The sequence below is a fragment of the Solanum lycopersicum genome, chromosome 5 (genome assembly GCF_036512215.1).
Source record: "Solanum lycopersicum chromosome 5, SLM_r2.1".
Taxonomy (NCBI): Eukaryota; Viridiplantae; Streptophyta; class Magnoliopsida; order Solanales; family Solanaceae; genus Solanum; species Solanum lycopersicum.
Window position 1 is genome coordinate 53,385,291 of NC_090804.1, and position 19,951 is coordinate 53,405,241.

The window sequence follows — 19,951 nt, forward strand, 5'->3', positions numbered from 1 at the left end:
TGCAAAAGAATCTTCTTTCTCATTCGATTGGATCAACCATTTCAATCTTATTTTTTCTCCATTATCAAGATTTTGATTATGAATGGTTAAATTAATGAAATCAACAAGTGCAACATACTGCCAAATATATATTTCTTTTATTTGTATTAGAAAATATATTACTAATTGTATCTAAATATAATCTAATAATTACATATGAATATGATTTATGAAAAGATACAAGATTCTGAAAAAATGACATACATGGTAGTGTCACGAACCATCCTAGCTGGCCGTGCGGACACCATTCTGACAACTTATCTAGGAGAATACTCATATTCCAATAGTTAAACAAGCAGAAAAATTAAAAGAAAATAGAGATAATAACAATAATATGATTATTTAAAAAATATCTTTAGATACACTTTGGTTAAAATTTGATAAATAATTTAACTCTCATGGGTCTAGTCTAAACAGATACAAGATCCACTAAGTGTAGAGATGGACAAGATAAATAAAAGACATAGCTCCCATCATGCGGAAGGAAAAATAGAAGCTCCTGAATAATTTCATCATATTCACCTAACGAAACATCACCAACCTGCATCAAGACTATATCGAAAGACATAGCCAAATTAATATCGCTACAAATACTCATACTTGTAGGTATCATTTCGTCAACCTGATGCCCCCAGATAACATAGTTATCAAGTAGTAAAATCATGAATTAACCACTCACTTCTCGACCTTCTTAGTCAACCTACATACCAGGCTCTTGTTCATACGATAATCATTCTAAGACATTGACAATCCCTAGTTAAACTCCAAATATTCCAACTAACCGATCCAGTGGTACCCTTAATACCCCTATACATTACTCTATAATGCTCATATAGTACGCTACAATAAACTTCCTTACCCCTAAACTCAATATCTTTCGCCAAGGTCAAATTCACCTATGCATATTTGATCACATACACTACCCCTACTTATCATTCACAATTAAAACACACGAACAACCCTCGCTATCCATTACTCGTCCCTTGAACCCTTTTCCCTTCCACTATACCCATGAGTTTGTTCAACACAAGGATTATCAAATATAATCCTTCATAACATATAACCTCTAAGAATAACATATGTAAGTCAACACAAACATATTATCACATGCAAATATAAAATCGACATGAAGAACGACAATATATTTTTTAAGTATAAAATATCACAATTATATCAAATAATTGGCCCTCTTATGGAACCCAAACCCAAATAATTTACACACCAAAACGTGGTACCCGATCCCATATTCATGCCATAACGTGGCAATCTGATCCCATCTTTTATGCCAGAATGTGGAAATCCTATCCTAGTTAGTTATGTCGGAACGTGGCAATCTAATCCTAGTTAGTTGTGTCGGAAGTTAGCGATCCAATCCATTAACACACCACAATCACAAGCACAAGTATACTCTCAAGTCATACAATTAAAAACTGATTCATGACATACAATAATTTGTCCATCCCCAGTTATGACAAGTGTGATCAGTATTGCAACATTCATGTAGACACGTGTATAATAATGAAGCAATAACATACATACATCCAACAATTATAGAATCACAACCCTCACCTACAATGGGTTCCTCGTCACGCACATCATACAGTTGCTAATTTGACCATACTCAACCCTAATTCATCTCTTAAGGATTTTTTCTAAGGTTTGAAATATAGATCATTCGATTCACGAAGGCCTACACATAATCCTATCATCGACTTACATAGATTAAACCGTGAGCATAATTTTTTACTACTCAATTCATAATAACCTAGCCAACCTAGGCACCAAACCTTTGCACAAAGTTTTTATTTTAATTCTAGTTTTTCCAAGCCTCGCAATGGTGAATTTGGTCAAAAATCTGCAAGATCTCACCATCCTCATGCTAGAAATCTCCTTCTCCTTCCTTCCCAAGCTTACAGCCTCCCTGTTGAGGTTTTTAAGGTTTTCTACGACTTAGTTTTATATTTTATGAAGGTAGATAAAATAGGATTTCTCATAATTTACGTTATGCCTTGCTTATCCCTCCATGGCCTAGATGTCGTAGGAGCAATTACCCTGCTTTTGCTGTCCAACGCCAAATTTTTTTGCAATTTTTTGTCCTTACGAACAACTTTTTTAGGTCGTTATAAAAGTTATCAATTTACCCCTTATTCGTCCCCGAACGACCAATATGCACCCAACTGAACTTTTACTAACCGCTTGGTTTATAACGAATTTATGATAGGGGGATGATTTTTGGTTCTCAATCCTAATTTATGATAGGTCAGATGCCTTAGGAGACCGGTTAGGGATATGACACAATTTTTAAGAAAACAAAATATGTGTCCCAAAATACATATCCTAATCTTAACAGGGAGACATCCCTCCAGTTGTCACCTGATATCTCCCACCGTGGAGGTAGATCGAAAATAGAAAAGTGGGAAGGGGGGAATCATTTTCCTCATTTTCCCTTTTTTTTAATTCAAAAGCACCACGAAAATCTATCGACTTGATTTATTCAGACTCAAAATTAAAGGTAATTTTTGCATTTCTCGAAGTCTCTACTTCATTACACAATGTACGATTGTATGACTGCATTTAATAGGTTAGAATCGAGTAATGGAAATGTTTCAAAAATGAAGTAGGCTGCTTAATTTATTAGAACAACATAGCATGGTCACTTCCAAAATGTCCCCAAGGATACCACAATGTCCAGGGCGTAAGGATTTTATGAAAATATGGTTAAATCGATACAAAAATGGGTGGGGGAAGTTGAAAACATCTCTTGGCATAAACTCAAAATTTACACTGTTTTAGGGGTTTATTTACCAAAATCATTGCATATTCGGGTTCTAGGATACTTATATTACTCTAATCTGCTGCTGTTTAAAATGGGGGTTTTGGTATGAAAAGGAGCCATGGTCACGCGTGGTGTTCGTCCTAGTTGATGGTTACTTTGGCGACCTTCATCCCACTATGGAGGCCTTCTTATTCTCCAAGGGCGGGATTTGGGCCACTATAGAGGGATGCGCCAGACCAATGGTCTACACCATTAACACAATATTTTCCCTTTTTTAAAAAATTATTTTTCCTTACACCAGCTACCCTAAGGCATCCTAACTTATATTAACTTATTGCAGACTATCTAAAATAAAGGTCACAGTGAAGATAATGTACCCTTCATCCGATTCCCCAAGGTCGTGATTCGAGAGAGGCATAATGACTACCTTAAGACAAGTTTATATTCTGAAAGAGGTTTTGTGATTTACATGATAGAGAAGAAGGAGCCTACCTTCTATGCTCATCTGGTAGAGTTGGGGTGCGATCCACTGACCGAGGCTTCCCCTGCCGCTCGATCTCATTGGGTGCGGGAGTTCTATATATCTTACCCATCGTCCGCTAGGATGACCCTAGCCCCATTATCCGCATTCGAGGGTTTGACATCTCTGTTAACGCCACTAATATTAGAGGTAACAGAGGCCCCGAACAATGAATACGAGGCCAAGATATAGATGATGGATCTAGAGAGGCTAAGAGACAGTCTTATTAAGCCTATCTGTCGGGATAGAGTCTATTGGGCTACTGCTGAGGTTGTTACTAGAATGAATTAGTCACCTGAGGCTAATAGGTAGCAATATTTGGTAACTAGAAGGATCTGTCGATCGGTCCACCGCATAAATGTGACCTTTCCATAGAATTTGGTGGTGTCCTGCTCCATAGAGGGTATACTGCTGAATGTGGGGGTGCAAATCATCTCGAAATGGAAGATACTCTATCGGGGAAACACGAAGGTGTTCTTTCTCCCAGGTCTTAATACTTCCATGTGCATGCGGACAAGAGTGCCACTTTTTGACCCCTATTAGGTACTTCCCATTGATCCCCCTTCACGCTCTTTTGGTTAGAAATGGCTTTAGCAAGAGTAGGAGGACACTCATGTCTAGAAGCTGTAAGGCGGTCATGGATTCGGACGATGAGGACCCACTCTCAGGTGCACGAGTTAAAGAGGATTTGAGGCTGTTTTGAATGACTTCACCTTGGTTCCACCCAGCACTACCTTGTAAGTTGAGATTCTCCGTCGCTAGCTGCGCTAGGAGAGGAAAAGAACCTAGCAAGGGACCATTTGATGATTTGTCTCTTAAAGGTAGAAAAAATCATGTATACCTGTATCGCTCTCAGGTAAGAGATGCCCAAAGTGAAGAAGGATGATTACGTTTAGTTTTTGGAGCTGAAGGAGGTCGTGACCATCTTGGTTCAGTGGAGAAGTTATATTCCGACACTGACACATCTTGGTCGGGGGGTTCCTGAGTTTCTTTCTTTTTCCTTCTTGGGCATGTACATTTTTAAGATACGTTGTTTTTTTTATCTTTTTGACTCTCTTAAGTTATGTACGCACATGGAAGCTAGTTTTGGCTATTTTAAGAAACCTTATATTTAATCTTAAAGTTTTATGATATAGTACTTCTGCCGTTAAACATTATTAGACGGGTAGGGGTGAGTTTGGATATCATCGGAGTTTGAAATTATGGATTAGGGAAAATAGGGTGACAAGTTAAGGTTTTGCCTCGCCTTATCCCGCTTTGGCAAGAAAATGCAGCACTGGCGGCCTCACTATGGCAGGAATTATCCCTCCCCTGCAGCTCAGATGGAACCTTAACCTTGGGTCAACAATTTCCTTGTTCTTTTAGTGTTCAAAATTTTCCACAAGGTCCCCATATTTACCTATCATGTTTTTAGACTAATTTTTATAACTAGGTTATCATAGCCCACCCTCCAATCAATCTCACTATACACAATTCGATTTATTTTTGTCAATTAAGCACCAGTACTTATACATCCATGAATACACCCCAACATTTACAACTCGAATAACTTGCACGAATTAGCGAACACATTGTTCATAAAAATGTTTAGACATATGGTTTTCAATGCACAAAATCGTCTCCTAACATTCAACAATTTCAACCTTCCATGCATAATTACTTCATTCAACAAGAAGCACTCATTACAGTTCACAAGACACAATGCACAGAAAATTTTCAATTCATTAGTTGTTTCATCCCATAGATGACCATTACCAGTCATCCATGCCTTTTACAACCCTAAGGCTAAAAACCAATTGAAACCTTCCCAGTTCCATTCAACTTGTTGGTGTCCCTTCAAAAATATAAAAGATGTCTAGTTCACTTCAATGATAAAATAATTGGAATTGTGAGAAACCAATTGGACTCAACTCATACCTCAAGAGACACTAGCATGAAAGCAGATAATAGGGGGAACAATTTACTAGAATGTTTCGTATCTTACTGAAGATTAGATGAAACGTCAACACAACAATCCGTAGGTGTCTAGTCCATCATTTTTCTCTTGAATTGGGAGATCGGTAACCTTGACTAGGATACAAATTTTTCACGACCCAACCCACTGATCAGTGCGAGCACCCCCTGTAACACAAAAGTAGGAGTACCCTCATATTCCAATAGTTAAACATGCAGTAAAGTTTAAAGAAAATAGGGATAATGACAGCAGTATTATTTCATAAATAATATCTTTAGACATACTTTTAGTTAAAACTTTTAAAGTAATTTAACAACTCTCATGGATCTAGTCTGAACATGTACAAAAGCTACTAACTCAAGATAAATAAAAGAGATAACTCTCACCACGGGGAAGGAAAAATAGAACTTGCTGGAGTATTTATTCGTTTTCATCTATTGGAACATCGCCAACCTGCATGTAGACTATGTAGAAAGACATTATTAGAGTTGTATCAGTACAAACACATGTACATGTAGGCATCATCGGTCAACCCGACGCCCTCACATAACATAAGTAATCAACTAATAAGATTAACCACCCGCTTCTCCACCTTCTCAGTTAACCTATCTACAAGTTTCTTGATTATAACGTAATTGTTCTAACATATTGACAATCGCCAATTACACCCCTTAAACATTTCAACTAACTACTCCCCTCGTATCCTTAATACCCAGCTACATTACTCAATCATTGTAACATAGTACACTACAACAAACTTTCTAACCCCTAAACGCAATCTCATTCCCAAGGTGAAACCCACCTAAGAATATATCATAACATACATTACCACTACTTCTCTTTCACAATTACAAAACACGAACAACCTTCACTACACATTACATGCGCCTTTTACCCTTTTCCCTTCTATTATACCTCACGAGTTCATAAATTGTAAGTACATATACCTTCTAAGTGCAAAATATAAGTAAACACAACCACATCATCACAGGTAAATATAGAAGATATAGAATAACATTGACATGAAGAACAACAACCCATATTAATATTCTCAAATATTAGGGTTATGTCAAATAGTTGATCCTCTCATAGAACCCAAATCGAAACTATTAGCATACGGGAACATCGTAGTCGATCCTATAGTTACACAAAAATATGGCAATCAGATCCAACAACTTAAGGATAAAAAGAGGCATTGACCTATTACATAGATGGTGTGATTTGATTCTTTTTTTTTTATATTTCTTCATTTCTCTAAGTCTTACGAGGATAAAAACACATGATTCAAGAAAAAATCTATGTTTTTGGGAGGTGAGGTTTGGAAATATAACATTTTCTTAGAGCGTTTTAACCGATCTCATAGTTATATCGGAACATGAAAATCTGATCCCATCTTTTTTGTGAGATTGTGGTAATCTGATCCAAGTTAGTAATTTTAGAACGTGGCAATACAATCCAGGTTTGTTATGTCAGAACGTGGAAATCCGTTCATTAACAGACCACAATCACAAACGCAAGTATACTCTAAAGTCATACAATCAAAAAGTGGTTCATGGCATATAGTCATTCATCTATGTCATTTACAACGAGTGTGATCAATATTGCAACATTCATATACACACAAGAATCATAATGAAACAAAAACACACACACATCCCACAATCATATAATCACAACCATGGCCCACAATGGGTTCCTTGTCACGAACATCATGCAAACCCTAATTCGACTATACTCAGCCCTAATTCATCTCTTAAGGCTACTTTCTATGGTTTGAATAATAGAATATCTAGTGCATGAAGGCCTACACATAATCCAATAATTGATTTATATATATATATTATGAAGAGAGCACAAATTTAAAATACTCAATTCATAAAAACCTAGTCTACCTGGGCGCCAAGCAGTTGGATGGAGTTTTGACTTTGAATCCAGGTTTTTTGGGCTTAGCGGTTGTGAATTTTGCCAAGAATCCGCAAGATCTCACCTTCCTCACACTAGAAATTTCCTTCTCCTTCTTTCCCAAGATTACATCTGCCTTTCTGAAGTTTCTAAGGTGTTTTAACTCAATACTAAGTTAAATCTAACTATGTCTTAAAATAGCCTCTAAACTAGACTAGAAATACCTTGACAAGCCCCAGCTAAATGTAGCAAATACTAAAACTAAATGACTAAAGACTAAAATGAAACTAGCGACTGTTGTCCACGGAGAATGAGACTCACCACTGAATCTGCTGAACTAGAGATCGGTAAATCGATCTATGCGTGATCTGGATGCTGAGAACCTGAACCTACATCACGAGAATATGTAGCGCACGTATGCGTCAGTACTTGAAAGGTATTGAGCATGTAGGATAGAGTAAAGCTGAAATAAAACATAAGTAAAAAAGCACAAAAATAAGTATCATAATCTGAACGTGATGTGCTGATTTGAGAGCTGACAGGATGCAATGACCAATTTCTAATATGTTGAAACTGAATACTAAATATACTGATAAATGGTCAATGCAGAGAGTCTGACTGAACCGTGGGAGCTACTAATTACCTATAATAAAACCACATGAGCTGAATGTGGAGTCCGGTGTATATGCCCCATCAACAGGACCCAATATACCCTTCCAAAGGTATAAAGGCATACTGGCGTGATCACTAATGTGATTTCCCACAGAGGGGACTAACAACCTACTAGGCTAGTAGTTCTGGGACTATAGGGTACGCTAAACCCTAGACCAACTAGGTATTATGCTAGTCCTTATGAATTCTAAAATTAACTTATTATATCTCAATTACTATAAATGCTTGATAGGTCGAAACTTAACATGCAAACTGAGGATTCAACAACTAATCTGGTAATTATGCACTTATAACTGAGGCATGTATATCTGAAGTGTCCTAAATATATGACGTAGCTTGTGTAATTCAAGAACTAAAAAATACAAAGCTAGGGTTCTGAAATTCATGCAATAATCTGAACATAATATTCTTATTTGGAACATATATTTAATAAATTCATGAAGTTATATCAAAGTTCTAGAAACCCTAGGTTTAATAATGATAAGAGAATTAAGAAATGACTGAAACTAAGGACTCAATGGGTGAATGGAACCCACTAGTAAAATCCCACATACCTGGTGATGAAATCCACGGAAGAATACTTAAGTTTCGGGGTAGGAACTGATGGAGCTTTTGAAATTCTTGAGCTAGGGTTCTTGAGCTTTTTGTTTCTCCTCTCTTGCTTCTAATTTTCAAAATTTGATTTTATGATTTGACATGGATATGTTTTAATTATGTTTCTAGTCTTGAAGTGACTACAATATGATGATTTAGGGTCAAAACGATGTATCTTAGGGTTTAAACAACGTGGAAAGATCAAAAATACCCCTGTGAAGGTTGCTGTAAGGCCTCACAACGGCAAGGACTGACGGTTCGTCGTGCGCCCGACGCCTCGTTCTAGGGTCTGTCGTGATGGCCTGTTCGATAGGCATTTACTAAAATGGGAATAACTTTTTACTCGGAGGTCTTATTTTAGAAAGGTTGGTGATATGGAAAGATAATTCAATTATCTATCTACGAGTAGGTCATGGGAGACTTAATTCATTTTGTGCTAAGAGTTATGATCTTTTTAAGTTGACCCAAATTCATTTCCCCTTATCTTGCTGCAAATTTTCCACCTACGGTCAGAGATAAGGACCTTAGGTCCACATACGAACCATACTGGTCATTTATAGCGCTTGTCAGAGAGTGGTTGAAGAGAGTCTTGATCGACGGTCACGGACTACGGACCGTCGTTTGACCGACGGACCGTAAGTCCGTCCGTCGTCGAAGACTTAACCAATTTTTCTAGGCTGAATTTTTTGGGAGTTTCTCATCCCATCGACGGTAGTGCAGGACGGACTGTGGTTCAGGCTACGGTCCGTCGATGCCACCGTTGGTAGCACCTGCAGATTTTTCTGAAAAAACTAATTTTTGGTCTTTTTTGGCTACGGAATGTTACATTATCTCTCCCTTGGGAACATTCTTCCTTGAATGGAGACTAAACTAGATGAAATAGAGGGAGAATGATGCAAAACCCATTACTAAACACTCAGAACTGAGTTCTGACAAATTGAGTTCTAAGTACAAGCAATTATGTTAAAAATGAAAGTACAAACTGAGGGAACAGGATTCTAAAATTGAATTTACGCATGAATGACTATAAAACAGAAGAGGAACTATTACCTCAAGCTGGAGTGGAATCGGAAGGAAAAAGGTAAGGATACTTGGCTTTCTTGGCTGCTTCTTCTTCCCAAGTAGCTCCCTCTTTGGACTGACTCCTCCATAAAACCTTGACTGAAGCCTCTTCTTTGTTTCTGAGCCTTCTAACCTGACGGTCAAGAATCTCAACTGGTACATTATCATAAGAGAGACTATTTTTCACCGCCACACTCTCTAATGGCACTATAGAGGCTGGGTCACCTACGCACTTCTTCAAGAGTGAGATGTGAAAGACCGGATGCACTACTGCTAATTTTTTTGGCAACTCTAACTCATATGGCACCTTGCCAATCCTTTTCAAGATCTTTTAGGTCCTACATATCAAGGACTCAGATTCCCTTTCTTTCCAAATCTCATCACCCATTTCATAGGTGAGACTTTCAGAAAAACCCAATCATCAACTTGAAACTCTAATTCCCTTCTTCTTACATCTGCATAAGAAATTTCACGACTTTGGGTTGTCTTAAGTCTATTATTAATGAGTTCCACTTTCTCCATAGCATGAAGGACTGACTCTGGCCTTATCAAAGTTGCTTCACCTACTTCAATCTAACCAACAGGAGATCTACATCTACACCCACATAAATCCTCATAAGGGGCCATATGAATGTTGGAATGGTAGCTATTATTGTAAGCAAAATCAATAAGAGGAAGGTGATCATCCCAACTACCTTTGAAATCGATCACACAAGATCTCAATGTATCCTCTAAGGTCTGAATGGTACGCTTTGCCTGCCCATCCATCTGTGGATGAAATGTTTTACTAAGGTTAGCTTGAGTACCAAAACTTTTTTGAAATGACTTTAAGAAAATAGAGGTAAACAGAGGACCTCTACCTGAGATGATAGACAAAGGAACCCCATGCAACCTCACAATTTAGTAAGCTAAAGCTTGGGATAGTACTCTGCCAAATATGTAGTCTTGACCGCCAAAAAGAGAGAAGACTTAGCATCTTATCATCTATAACCCAAATTGAGTCATGTTGTCTGCGAGTACGAGGTAACCCTGTGATGAAATCCATATTGATCATATCCCACTTCCAAGTAGGAATATCAATCTCTTAAGTCAAACCTCCCGGTGTTCGATGTTCTACCTTGACTTGCTGGCAATTGGGACACTTAATCACAAAGTCTGCTATATCCCTCTCCATGCCATTCTACCAATAGACTTTACGCAGATCGCGGTACATCTTAGTGGAACGTGGATGAATAGAATACCTAGAGTTATAAACTTCTGCAAGAATATGCTTCCTAAACTCTCCCACATCAGGAACAGACAATCTACCTTGGTAGCGAAGTACACCATCCCCCCCTTGGGAGAAAACCTCCACTCTCTTATTGTTGACTGCACCCTTTTGTTCAAGCAATATCGGATCACTCTTTTGCTTTTCCTTCACCTCCACTACCAATGATGATTCTGCCCCATTCTGAACTGTTACACCGTTGTCTGATATGCTCATAAGGCTAACTCCCAAGCGAGCAAGCCTGTGAACATCCGTTACTAGCGCCTTTATTTTTTCCCTCAACATGGGCTACACTACCCATAGATAATCTATTAAGAGCATCGGCCACTACATTCGCCTTTGCAGGTTTATAATGCACACTCATATCATAATCCTTAAGGAACTCAATCCATCTCCTCTGGCGAAGATTCATCACTTTCTGGGTGAACACATACTAAAGTCTCCTATGATCGGTGAACACATCTACATGAACACCATACAAGTAGTGTCTCCATACCTTCAGTGCAAACATCAGTGCTGCAAGCTCGAGGTCATGAGTTGGATAGTTCTTCTCATGCACCTTAAACTTTCTAGAGTCATAAGATATAACCTTATCGCTTTTCATCAACACATAACCATGTCAACTCTTGATGCATCACAATAGATCAAATAATCATCTGAACCCTCTGGTAGAGTCGAGACAGGAGCTGTAGTCAATTTAGTTTTCAATTCTGTGAAGCTTTTGTCACAATCATTTGACCATTTGAATGTGACCATCTTCTGAGTTAACCTAGTCAATGGTGAGGCTATGGATGAAAATCCTTTCATGAACCTTCTGTAATAACCTGCTCGACCTAAGAAACTTCTTATAACTGTACCAAAGGTAGGTCTGGGCCATTGTTTCACAACTTCTATCTTCTGCGAATCCACTCGGATTCCTTCGCTAGATACAATGTGACCAATACATGCCTAGAATGACATTAAAGTATAACATTTCTACCTCTACTAGATCTACTGAGGTGAATTTCTGAGATATTGCAATAGGGTAATATCTGTATACCCTTTTAGCTATAATTGGCTCACCGAGTGGAGTGGAGACTGAGAAAGGTTCAGAGAATTTTTTTTGTACTAACACTGAATTGGACTGCTATACTGAGTTACAAAAGACAAAGTCATGTCTGTTGTGTTTCCACTAAGTAAACCATATGTGAGTCACATCCTTGAGTTTGTAGGATGGCAATCTCACTTATCACTACCAGTTACTGAAATCACACCAAACATTTTCTTGACTTCATCAATAAACTTCTATGAGTCCTTACAAATATGCGACCTTAAAAACATAGACGGATTCATCCTAACAAAATCACAAACTCTGGCTTCCATTGATCGATCATTTCTATTTGTAGGAACTAGAACCTACTGATTGTTCTGGTTGGTCAAACTCTTAGCCAAAAGATGAATTGATTTTCTGAAATTCTGCATTTGAAATTCCTTATCTGGTACTAGAGGAACTGTGTTAGCATTACATGCATTAGCATTCCATGCCTAAGTTCTACGAGAAGGAATGATCTTAAGCGCTCAATGTCGAGTTATACTGGAATTAGATCATACCTTACGCACGATAAGAGTAACAAGAAGGTGAAGTTTTTCCTAAAACACATCATACACTCTCTCTCATTAGATGTGTTGCACTTCATACCCATGAAAAATACTCTACTTAGTGCAGCTTTTTCAGACATCCTAGGACTCTTAAACCTAGTGCTCTGATACAAGTTTTTTTCACGCCCCGAGCTACCCCTGAGACGCGGACACGAAACTTAGGACCACAAGTGATCCCAATCTAACCCTGCTGGCATGATCATGAGGATACTAAAGATAATAAAATATTGCGGAAGCTAAATCATACGTAAAATGAAAAGATGGGGAATACCCATATTCTATAAATGAGATATTTGAAAACAATGAGTTTAATACAAAACAAATATTAACTCAATACTAAGCTGAATCTTACTATGTCTTAAAATAACATCTAAACTAGACTAGAAATACTGGGACGAGCGCCAGCTAAATCTAGCAAAAACTAAAACTAAATGACTTAAGATTGAAATGAAACTCATGACTGTTGTCCTAGGAGAATGAGGACTCACCACTGAATCTGCAGAATGGTGATCGAGAAATCTATTTATGCGTGATCTGGATGCTGAGAACCTGAACCTACATCACGATAAGATGTAGCGCACGTATGCGTCAGTACGTGAAAGGTACTGAGCATGTAGGATAGAGTAAAGCTGAAATAAAACAAAAGTGAAAAAGCACAAAAACAAGTATAATAATCTGAATATGATGTGCTGATTTCAGAGCTAACTAGATGCAATGACCAATTTATAACATACTAAAATTGAAAACTAAATACACTGATAAATTGTCAAGGAGAGAGTCTGACTGAACCGTGGGATCTACTAATAATCGATAATAAAACTACATGAGCTAAATGTGGAGACTGATGTATACGCCCCAGCGAGAGGACCCAATATACCCTGCAAAAGGTAAAGGCATGCTGGCGTGATCAATAAACTGATTGCCCACAAAGGAGACTTACAACCTACTAGGCTAGTAGTTTTGTGACTATTGGGTACGCTAAACCCTAGTCCAACTCAGTATTATGCGACTCCCAATGAATTCTGTAAATTGCCTGATTATCTCCGAATTTCTGTAAATACTGGATAGCTCAAAACTTAACATGTTAACTGAGAATGCAACAATTAATCTGGTAATTATGCATTTATAACTGAGGCATGTATATCTGAAGTGTCTGAAATATATGACCTAGCATGTGTAATTTAAGAACTAAAGAAATACAAAGCTAGGGTTCTGAAGTTCATGCGATAATCTAAATAATAACATGATAATCTGATTTGGAACATATATTTAATAAATTGATGAAGTTATATCAAAGTTCTAGAAACCCTAGGTTCAATAATGATAAGAGAATCAAGAACTGACTGAATCTAGGGACCCAATGGGTGAAAGAAACCCACTAGTGAAATCCCACATACCTAGTGATGTAATCAACGGAAAAATACTTAAGTTTTGGGGCTGGAACTGCTGGAGCATGAGGAGTTTTTGAAATAGGGTTCTTGAGATTTTTTTTCTCCTTTATTGCTTCTAATTTTCTATGTGTTGATTTAATGATTTGACATGTATATGTTTTAATCATGTTTCTAGGTTTAAACTGACTAAAATTTGATGATTTAGGGTAAAAATGATGTAACTTAGGGTTTAAGCCGAGTGGAAAAGGTCAAAAACACCCATGGGAAGGTTGATGTCAGGTCTCACAACAGCCAGGAATGACGGTCCGTCGTGCACCCGACGCCCCGCATTGGGTCCGTTGTGAGTTCGTGTTCGATAGGCCTTAACTAAAATTGGAATAGCGTTTTACTCGGAGGTCTGATTATAGCAAGGTTGGTGGCTATGGAAAGATAATTCAATTAGTTTTTATGGGTAGGTCATACGAGACCTAACTCATTTTGTTCTAAGAGTGATGATCATTTTAAGTTGACCCAACTACATTTCCCCTTAACTTGCTACAAGTTTTCCACCTACTGTCAGACTTACATATTGTAGGTCCACCTATGAACCATACTGGTCATCTATAGCTCTTGTCAGAGAGTGGTTGAAGAGAGTCTTGATCGATGGTCACGGACTATGGACCGTCGTTTGACCTACACACCCTAAGTCCGTCTGTCGTTAAAGACTTAACCAATTTTTCTAGGCTGAATTTTTGGGAGTTTCTGATCCCATTGACGGTTGTGCCAAACGGGTCGTGGTTCAGGCTACGGTCTGTTGATGTCACTGTTTGTAGCACCTGCAGATTTTTTTAAAAATCTATTTTTTGGTCTGTTTTGGCCATGGGGTGTTACATTATCTCCCCCTAGGGAACATTCGTCCTCGAACAAAGACTAAACTAGCTGAAATAGAGGGGGAGAGATGTAAACCCCACTACTAAACACTCAGAACTGAGTTCTGACTAAATTGAGTTCTGAGTACAGTCAATTACGCTAACAATGAAAGTACAAATTGAGGGAACATGATTCTAAAACTGAATTTACGCATGAATGACTGTGAAACTAAAGAGGAACTATTATTTCAAGCTGGAGTGGAATCGGAAGGAAATAGGTAAGGATACATGGCTTTCATGGCTGCTTTTGCTATAGCTCCCTTTACGGACTGACTCCTCCACAAAACCTTGACTGAAGCGACTTCTTTGTTTCTCAACCTTTTAACTTGAAGTTCAAGAATCTCAACTGGTACATCCTCATAAGAAAGACTATCTTTCACCGCCACACTCGCTAATGGCACTGTAGATGCTGGATCACCCACGCACTTCTTCAAGAGTGAGATGTAGAAGACCGGATGCAATGCTGCTAATTTTGTTGGCAACTCTAACTCATATGCATCCTTGCCAATCTTTTTCAAGATCTTGTAAGGACCTACATAACTAGGACTGAGCTTCTCTTCTTTCCAAATCTCATCAACCCTTTCATAGGTGAGACTTTCACAATAAACCAATCATCAACTTGGAACTCTACTTCCCTTCTCCTTACATCTGCATAAGATTTTTGACGACATTGGGATGTCTTAAGTCTATCTCTAATGAGTTGTACTTTCTCCATAGCATAAACGACTGACTCTGGCCTTATCAAAGCTGTTTCACCTACTTTAAACCAACCAACAAGAGATCTACATCTACGCCCATATAAAGACTCATAAGGGGCCATCTTAATGCCGGAATGGTAGCTATTATTGTAGGTAAATTCAATAATAGGAAGGTGGTCATCCCAACTACCTTTGAAATCGATCACGCGAGCTCTAAATATATCCTCTAAGGTCTGAATTGTACGCTCTGCCTGCCACCCGTCTGTGGATGAAATGTTGTACTGAGGTTAACTTGAGTAACAAGACCTTTTTTAAATGACTTCCAGCAATGAGAGGTAAATTGAGGACCTCTACCTGATTTAATGATTTTACTTGGAAATGTTTTAATTATGTTTCTAGGCTTAAATTGATTAAAATCTGATTATTTAGGTTCAAAACGATGTAACTTAGGGTTTGAATGGAGTGAGAAAGGTCAAAAAGGCTCTTCAGATTGGGCCTCACGATGGCCAGGACTAACGGTCCGTTGTGCGCCCGACACCCCATCGTTGGGTTCGTCATGAGGGTCTATTCGTCAGGCGTTTACTAAAATGGGCATAACTTTTTACTCGGAGGTCCAATTTTATGAAGATCGGTGGATATAAAAAGATAATTCAATTATCTATCTGTGGGTAGATAATGGGACACCTAATTCATTGTGTGCTAAAAGTGATGATAATTTTAAGTTGACCCAACTACATTTCCCCTTAACTGGATGCAGATTTTCCACCAATGGAGCGTAGGTCCACCAATGAATCATGCTTGTCATCCATAGATCTTGTTAGAGAGTGGTTGAAGAGAGTCTTGATTGACGGTCACGGACTACGCACCGTCATTTGACCTACTGGCCGTAAGTTCGTCCGTCGTCCAAGACTTAACCAATTTTTCTGTGTTGAAATTTTTGGGAGTTTCTGATCCCATCAATGGTTGTGCAGGACGGACCGTGGTTCAGGCTATGGTTTGTCGATGCCACCCTTGGTAGCACCTGCAAATTTTTCTAAAAAAATAAATTTTGGTCTCTTTTGTCTACGGGGTGTTACACATAACCTTACCACTAGATTAAAGGTTTCACATAAAGGACCCTCTTAACATCATTAAAGGTCTCATGTCATTCATTCATACAAGACAAAGAGGCTATAGAATCCTAAGTCAAGAAATCCCATATTCACATTCATACTTGCATCAAGTAAGAGACAGAAGTCAATCAAGACAAGACACACCATACTTCACTCTAACACATATTACATGTCATTCTAGAAGCACATAGAAATAATTATTATCATCTTTAATTCATCCTATACACTACCATATCATTATCAATATGACCATCATAGACTCATACAGTCAAGTAGGAATAACCATGCATCTATCCTAAGACTATCCAGATAAAGACATTAGCATACTCTGACATGATCACCTAAATAGCATCAATAGAAGAACACATATACTTTCACATTACTTATCATGTAGATAGATATCATCAAACTTTACATAATCAACTACACAAATCATTGTAATACTTCAAGTAGTGACGACAAGGTCATGATAATCATAATACATAAAGAACCGCCGAGAAGGCCACATCAATTCATATATCACCGCCACAATAAGTGGACCATACATAATCATAGTAATACACAATATATACATAATATTAAGAGAGTTAGGGAAGCATACCACCCATTCAATCTTACCACTTTAATCTAAAGTTGAATCATCCAATTCAATACCAATAGGTCCTTTCCCATGGCCATGAGCATCAATTCAATTAATAAACTATAATGCTCATTGAATCTAGGTCAATTCGAGACAACCTAGATATCATTTCAATACAAATATTACATCGATAAATTGCCCATAGAAAACTACACTAGAAGTCATAAGCATTATGGCAATATCAATGCAATAAACTTGACATTGCATGGATCTAAGAAAATACAATATTCAATTGATCAAATTGAAACAGACTATAAACCAACCAACCATAATCCATACATGAATCAAAAACCCATAACAATCCACACTTGAATTCATTAATATCAAAGCATGATCACATATCCATATTTTAGTCAAATTGAGAGATTTGAGAAGGTCAAGGGTTCATGGAGAATTTCATTGGAAAAGATCAATTATACATAAATTATATCATATATTAATGTTTGAAAATAGTTAATGCAAGAACCCAAGACTTGGAGTAGAAATTGGACTTTTTTTTTATCTTTTTGAAATCTTTCAAAATCATCTTTGAATTTAACTGTAAGGTGATATCAATACTTATATGAAGAACTTTATAGATTATTATAATAATCCAATGATAATTGAAGAAGAAAATCAATTGAAGATCCATCTTCAAGCTCTATATTCACCTTAAGATCTCATGGAGGTTTTTGAAGAAACTTTGATAGGGAATGAGTTTTGATTTTTGTGCTAGGGCTATAATAAGAGTTTTATGACTTATATACTCATAAAATATCCTTAAACACCCAAAATTAATGTCCTCCTATTCTATAAGACTTTGGGTGAATTTCCCAAAAAAACCCAAGCCTTAACAGAAAAGCTGGTAGATTTCACAGAACCATCGACGCCGAGCATTGACGGTCCATAGGTGAGACCATGCCCCGTCAATGGGGTTTTGTTGATTGCTCCTGCAACTCCTCAACCTGCAGACTTGTATTCTCCATCTACTCCCTAAGTAGACGAGCTGTTGTTCCATCGACTGGCCATCGTTTGGGTCGTCATTTAGCATAGCATGCAAGATTCCATGCAGCTTCAAGTCTTGAGTTGGGGTCCTCCTCTAGGGGCCCTTGTGGGTCCTATATGGAGTTGTACCTGGACGTTTACAACCCATATATGTTCATATACGAGTTAAAGACCTACCTCATTAATTTCATCCAAACGAACGCATAAAACTCAATGAAACATGCATAGACACACAAGGTCGTTTCAAGGCAAACCTTTCGAACGTTATGGATGTTCTTGGACGTTTGACCTCCAAACTTCATGAAACATGACACAATGACTATAAACACCATAATAACTCATATAATCACGTCATTAACTCTTTAAACACAAAATTAGGCACATAACCACATAGGTCACTTAGTCATCGAACGCCTTGGTCATCCCTTGACGTTTCACTTCCAAATCACCTAAAACTCTAGATACTGCCTCAAAAAACATTATATACCATTTTAGGATGTTAGAACATCCTGAAAAACATGTTAGGATATAGCTTCACCTAAGTCATTTAAGGGTGTTATAATATACCGTCATCCTTTACGAACAACAAAACAATTCACAATTTTCAAGATATCAAAGTTATATCAAGTAGTTGGTCTTCTCATTGAACCCAAAACCTAAACAGTTAGTGTATGAGAATATGGTATCCGATACAATGTTTATGTCAGAACGTGACAACCAATTCCAATTAGTTTAGCTGGAACATTGAACCGATCCCAATTAGTTATGCCGGAACATGGAAAGTGATCCATTCCAGACACCACAATCAGAAGTATATTTTTAACATAATAACCAATAATTGATTCATGAAATATAATTATTTATCAATCTAATTTATATTAAGTGTGACCAATAATGCAACATTAGAGACATACATGTTTCATACTGAAGAAAGAACAAACATACTTCACACAATCATAGAAGCAAAACTATCACCTACCTCGAATCAACGCTTGAATCCCCTAAGTCATTGGAAATCTTCCCTTTTCAAATTCTTTCGGCTTGTTCTACGTCTACAAAAATAAATTTATACGCACGGATCAACAATAAAAGGTCTAATTATCCTGATAATAACGAATTCAAAAATGCTAGACCAAACCCATGTTCCCCATACCCATATTAGGGTTTCCACATATTTCTCAGATAAAAACCCTCCCCCATCAATAATTACCCAAGACTCTAATTTATACGTATGAAAGCCCGGATTCATGGAGTAATCATACCTTTAGACTCAAGAGTATTGAAAAACTGTGAAAAACATACCAGGATCGTTCCTTAGCCTTCGTAGTAAAAAAGTTCAGAATAAAACCTTTTTTAAGTTTTATTTCTGATTTAAGTCGTGTCTGTCCCACTATGGTTGTCCCAACCCACCATAGATGCCCTGCTCTGGCTGGAATAATTCCACCACAGCGGCTTGCATGGAAATAGTGAGAAAATTTAAGAATTCTAAACTCTATTTTAGAAAAGACAATCATCCTATGACACTTAGAAAATACGAATTCACGCTATGACAAGTTTTGGGAGTTCTACTCTCCTGCATTCAATTTCGTAAAGTTGTATCGTTTCCTTAATGTCTTACATATCCACTCACGTAATAAATTAATTAATAGATTTCTCATTTATTAACATATTTAACTATACTTTACTATATCTAATTTTGTCCGAATCTGGACTAGGCCAAGAAATCTCATGTAACTATTATGGATCCAATTATTTCCCCATTGGAATTTCCCTAACGATGGAAATCAGGTAAGT

At 37.5% G+C, this 19,951-nt stretch overlaps 1 protein-coding gene across 1 annotated transcript; it reads right to left on the reverse strand.

The window, feature by feature from the left end:
- Window positions 1-14,911: 14,911 nt before the first annotated feature.
- On the reverse strand, window positions 14,912-15,543 carry LOC138348890 (uncharacterized). Its single transcript, XM_069298484.1, has 2 exons — window positions 15,455-15,543; window positions 14,912-15,302 (listed from the first exon to the last, which is right to left on the reverse strand). Exons 1-2 carry the CDS (start codon window positions 15,541-15,543, stop codon window positions 14,912-14,914), a joined length of 480 nt encoding a protein of 159 aa, XP_069154585.1.
- Window positions 15,544-19,951: the final 4,408 nt, after the last annotated feature.

What these genes read in the sequence shown, in the direction of transcription:
- LOC138348890 (XM_069298484.1), bottom strand. Translation starts at nt 15,543, where the DNA reads ATGGCCCCTTATGAGTCTTTATATGGGCGTAGATGTAGATCTCTTGTT. An exon ending in ACAGCTTTGATAAGGCCAGA is followed by an intron (nt 15,303 to 15,454) that starts GTCAGTCGTTTA and finishes CACCTATGAAAG; the next exon opens with GGTTGATGAGATTTGGAAAG.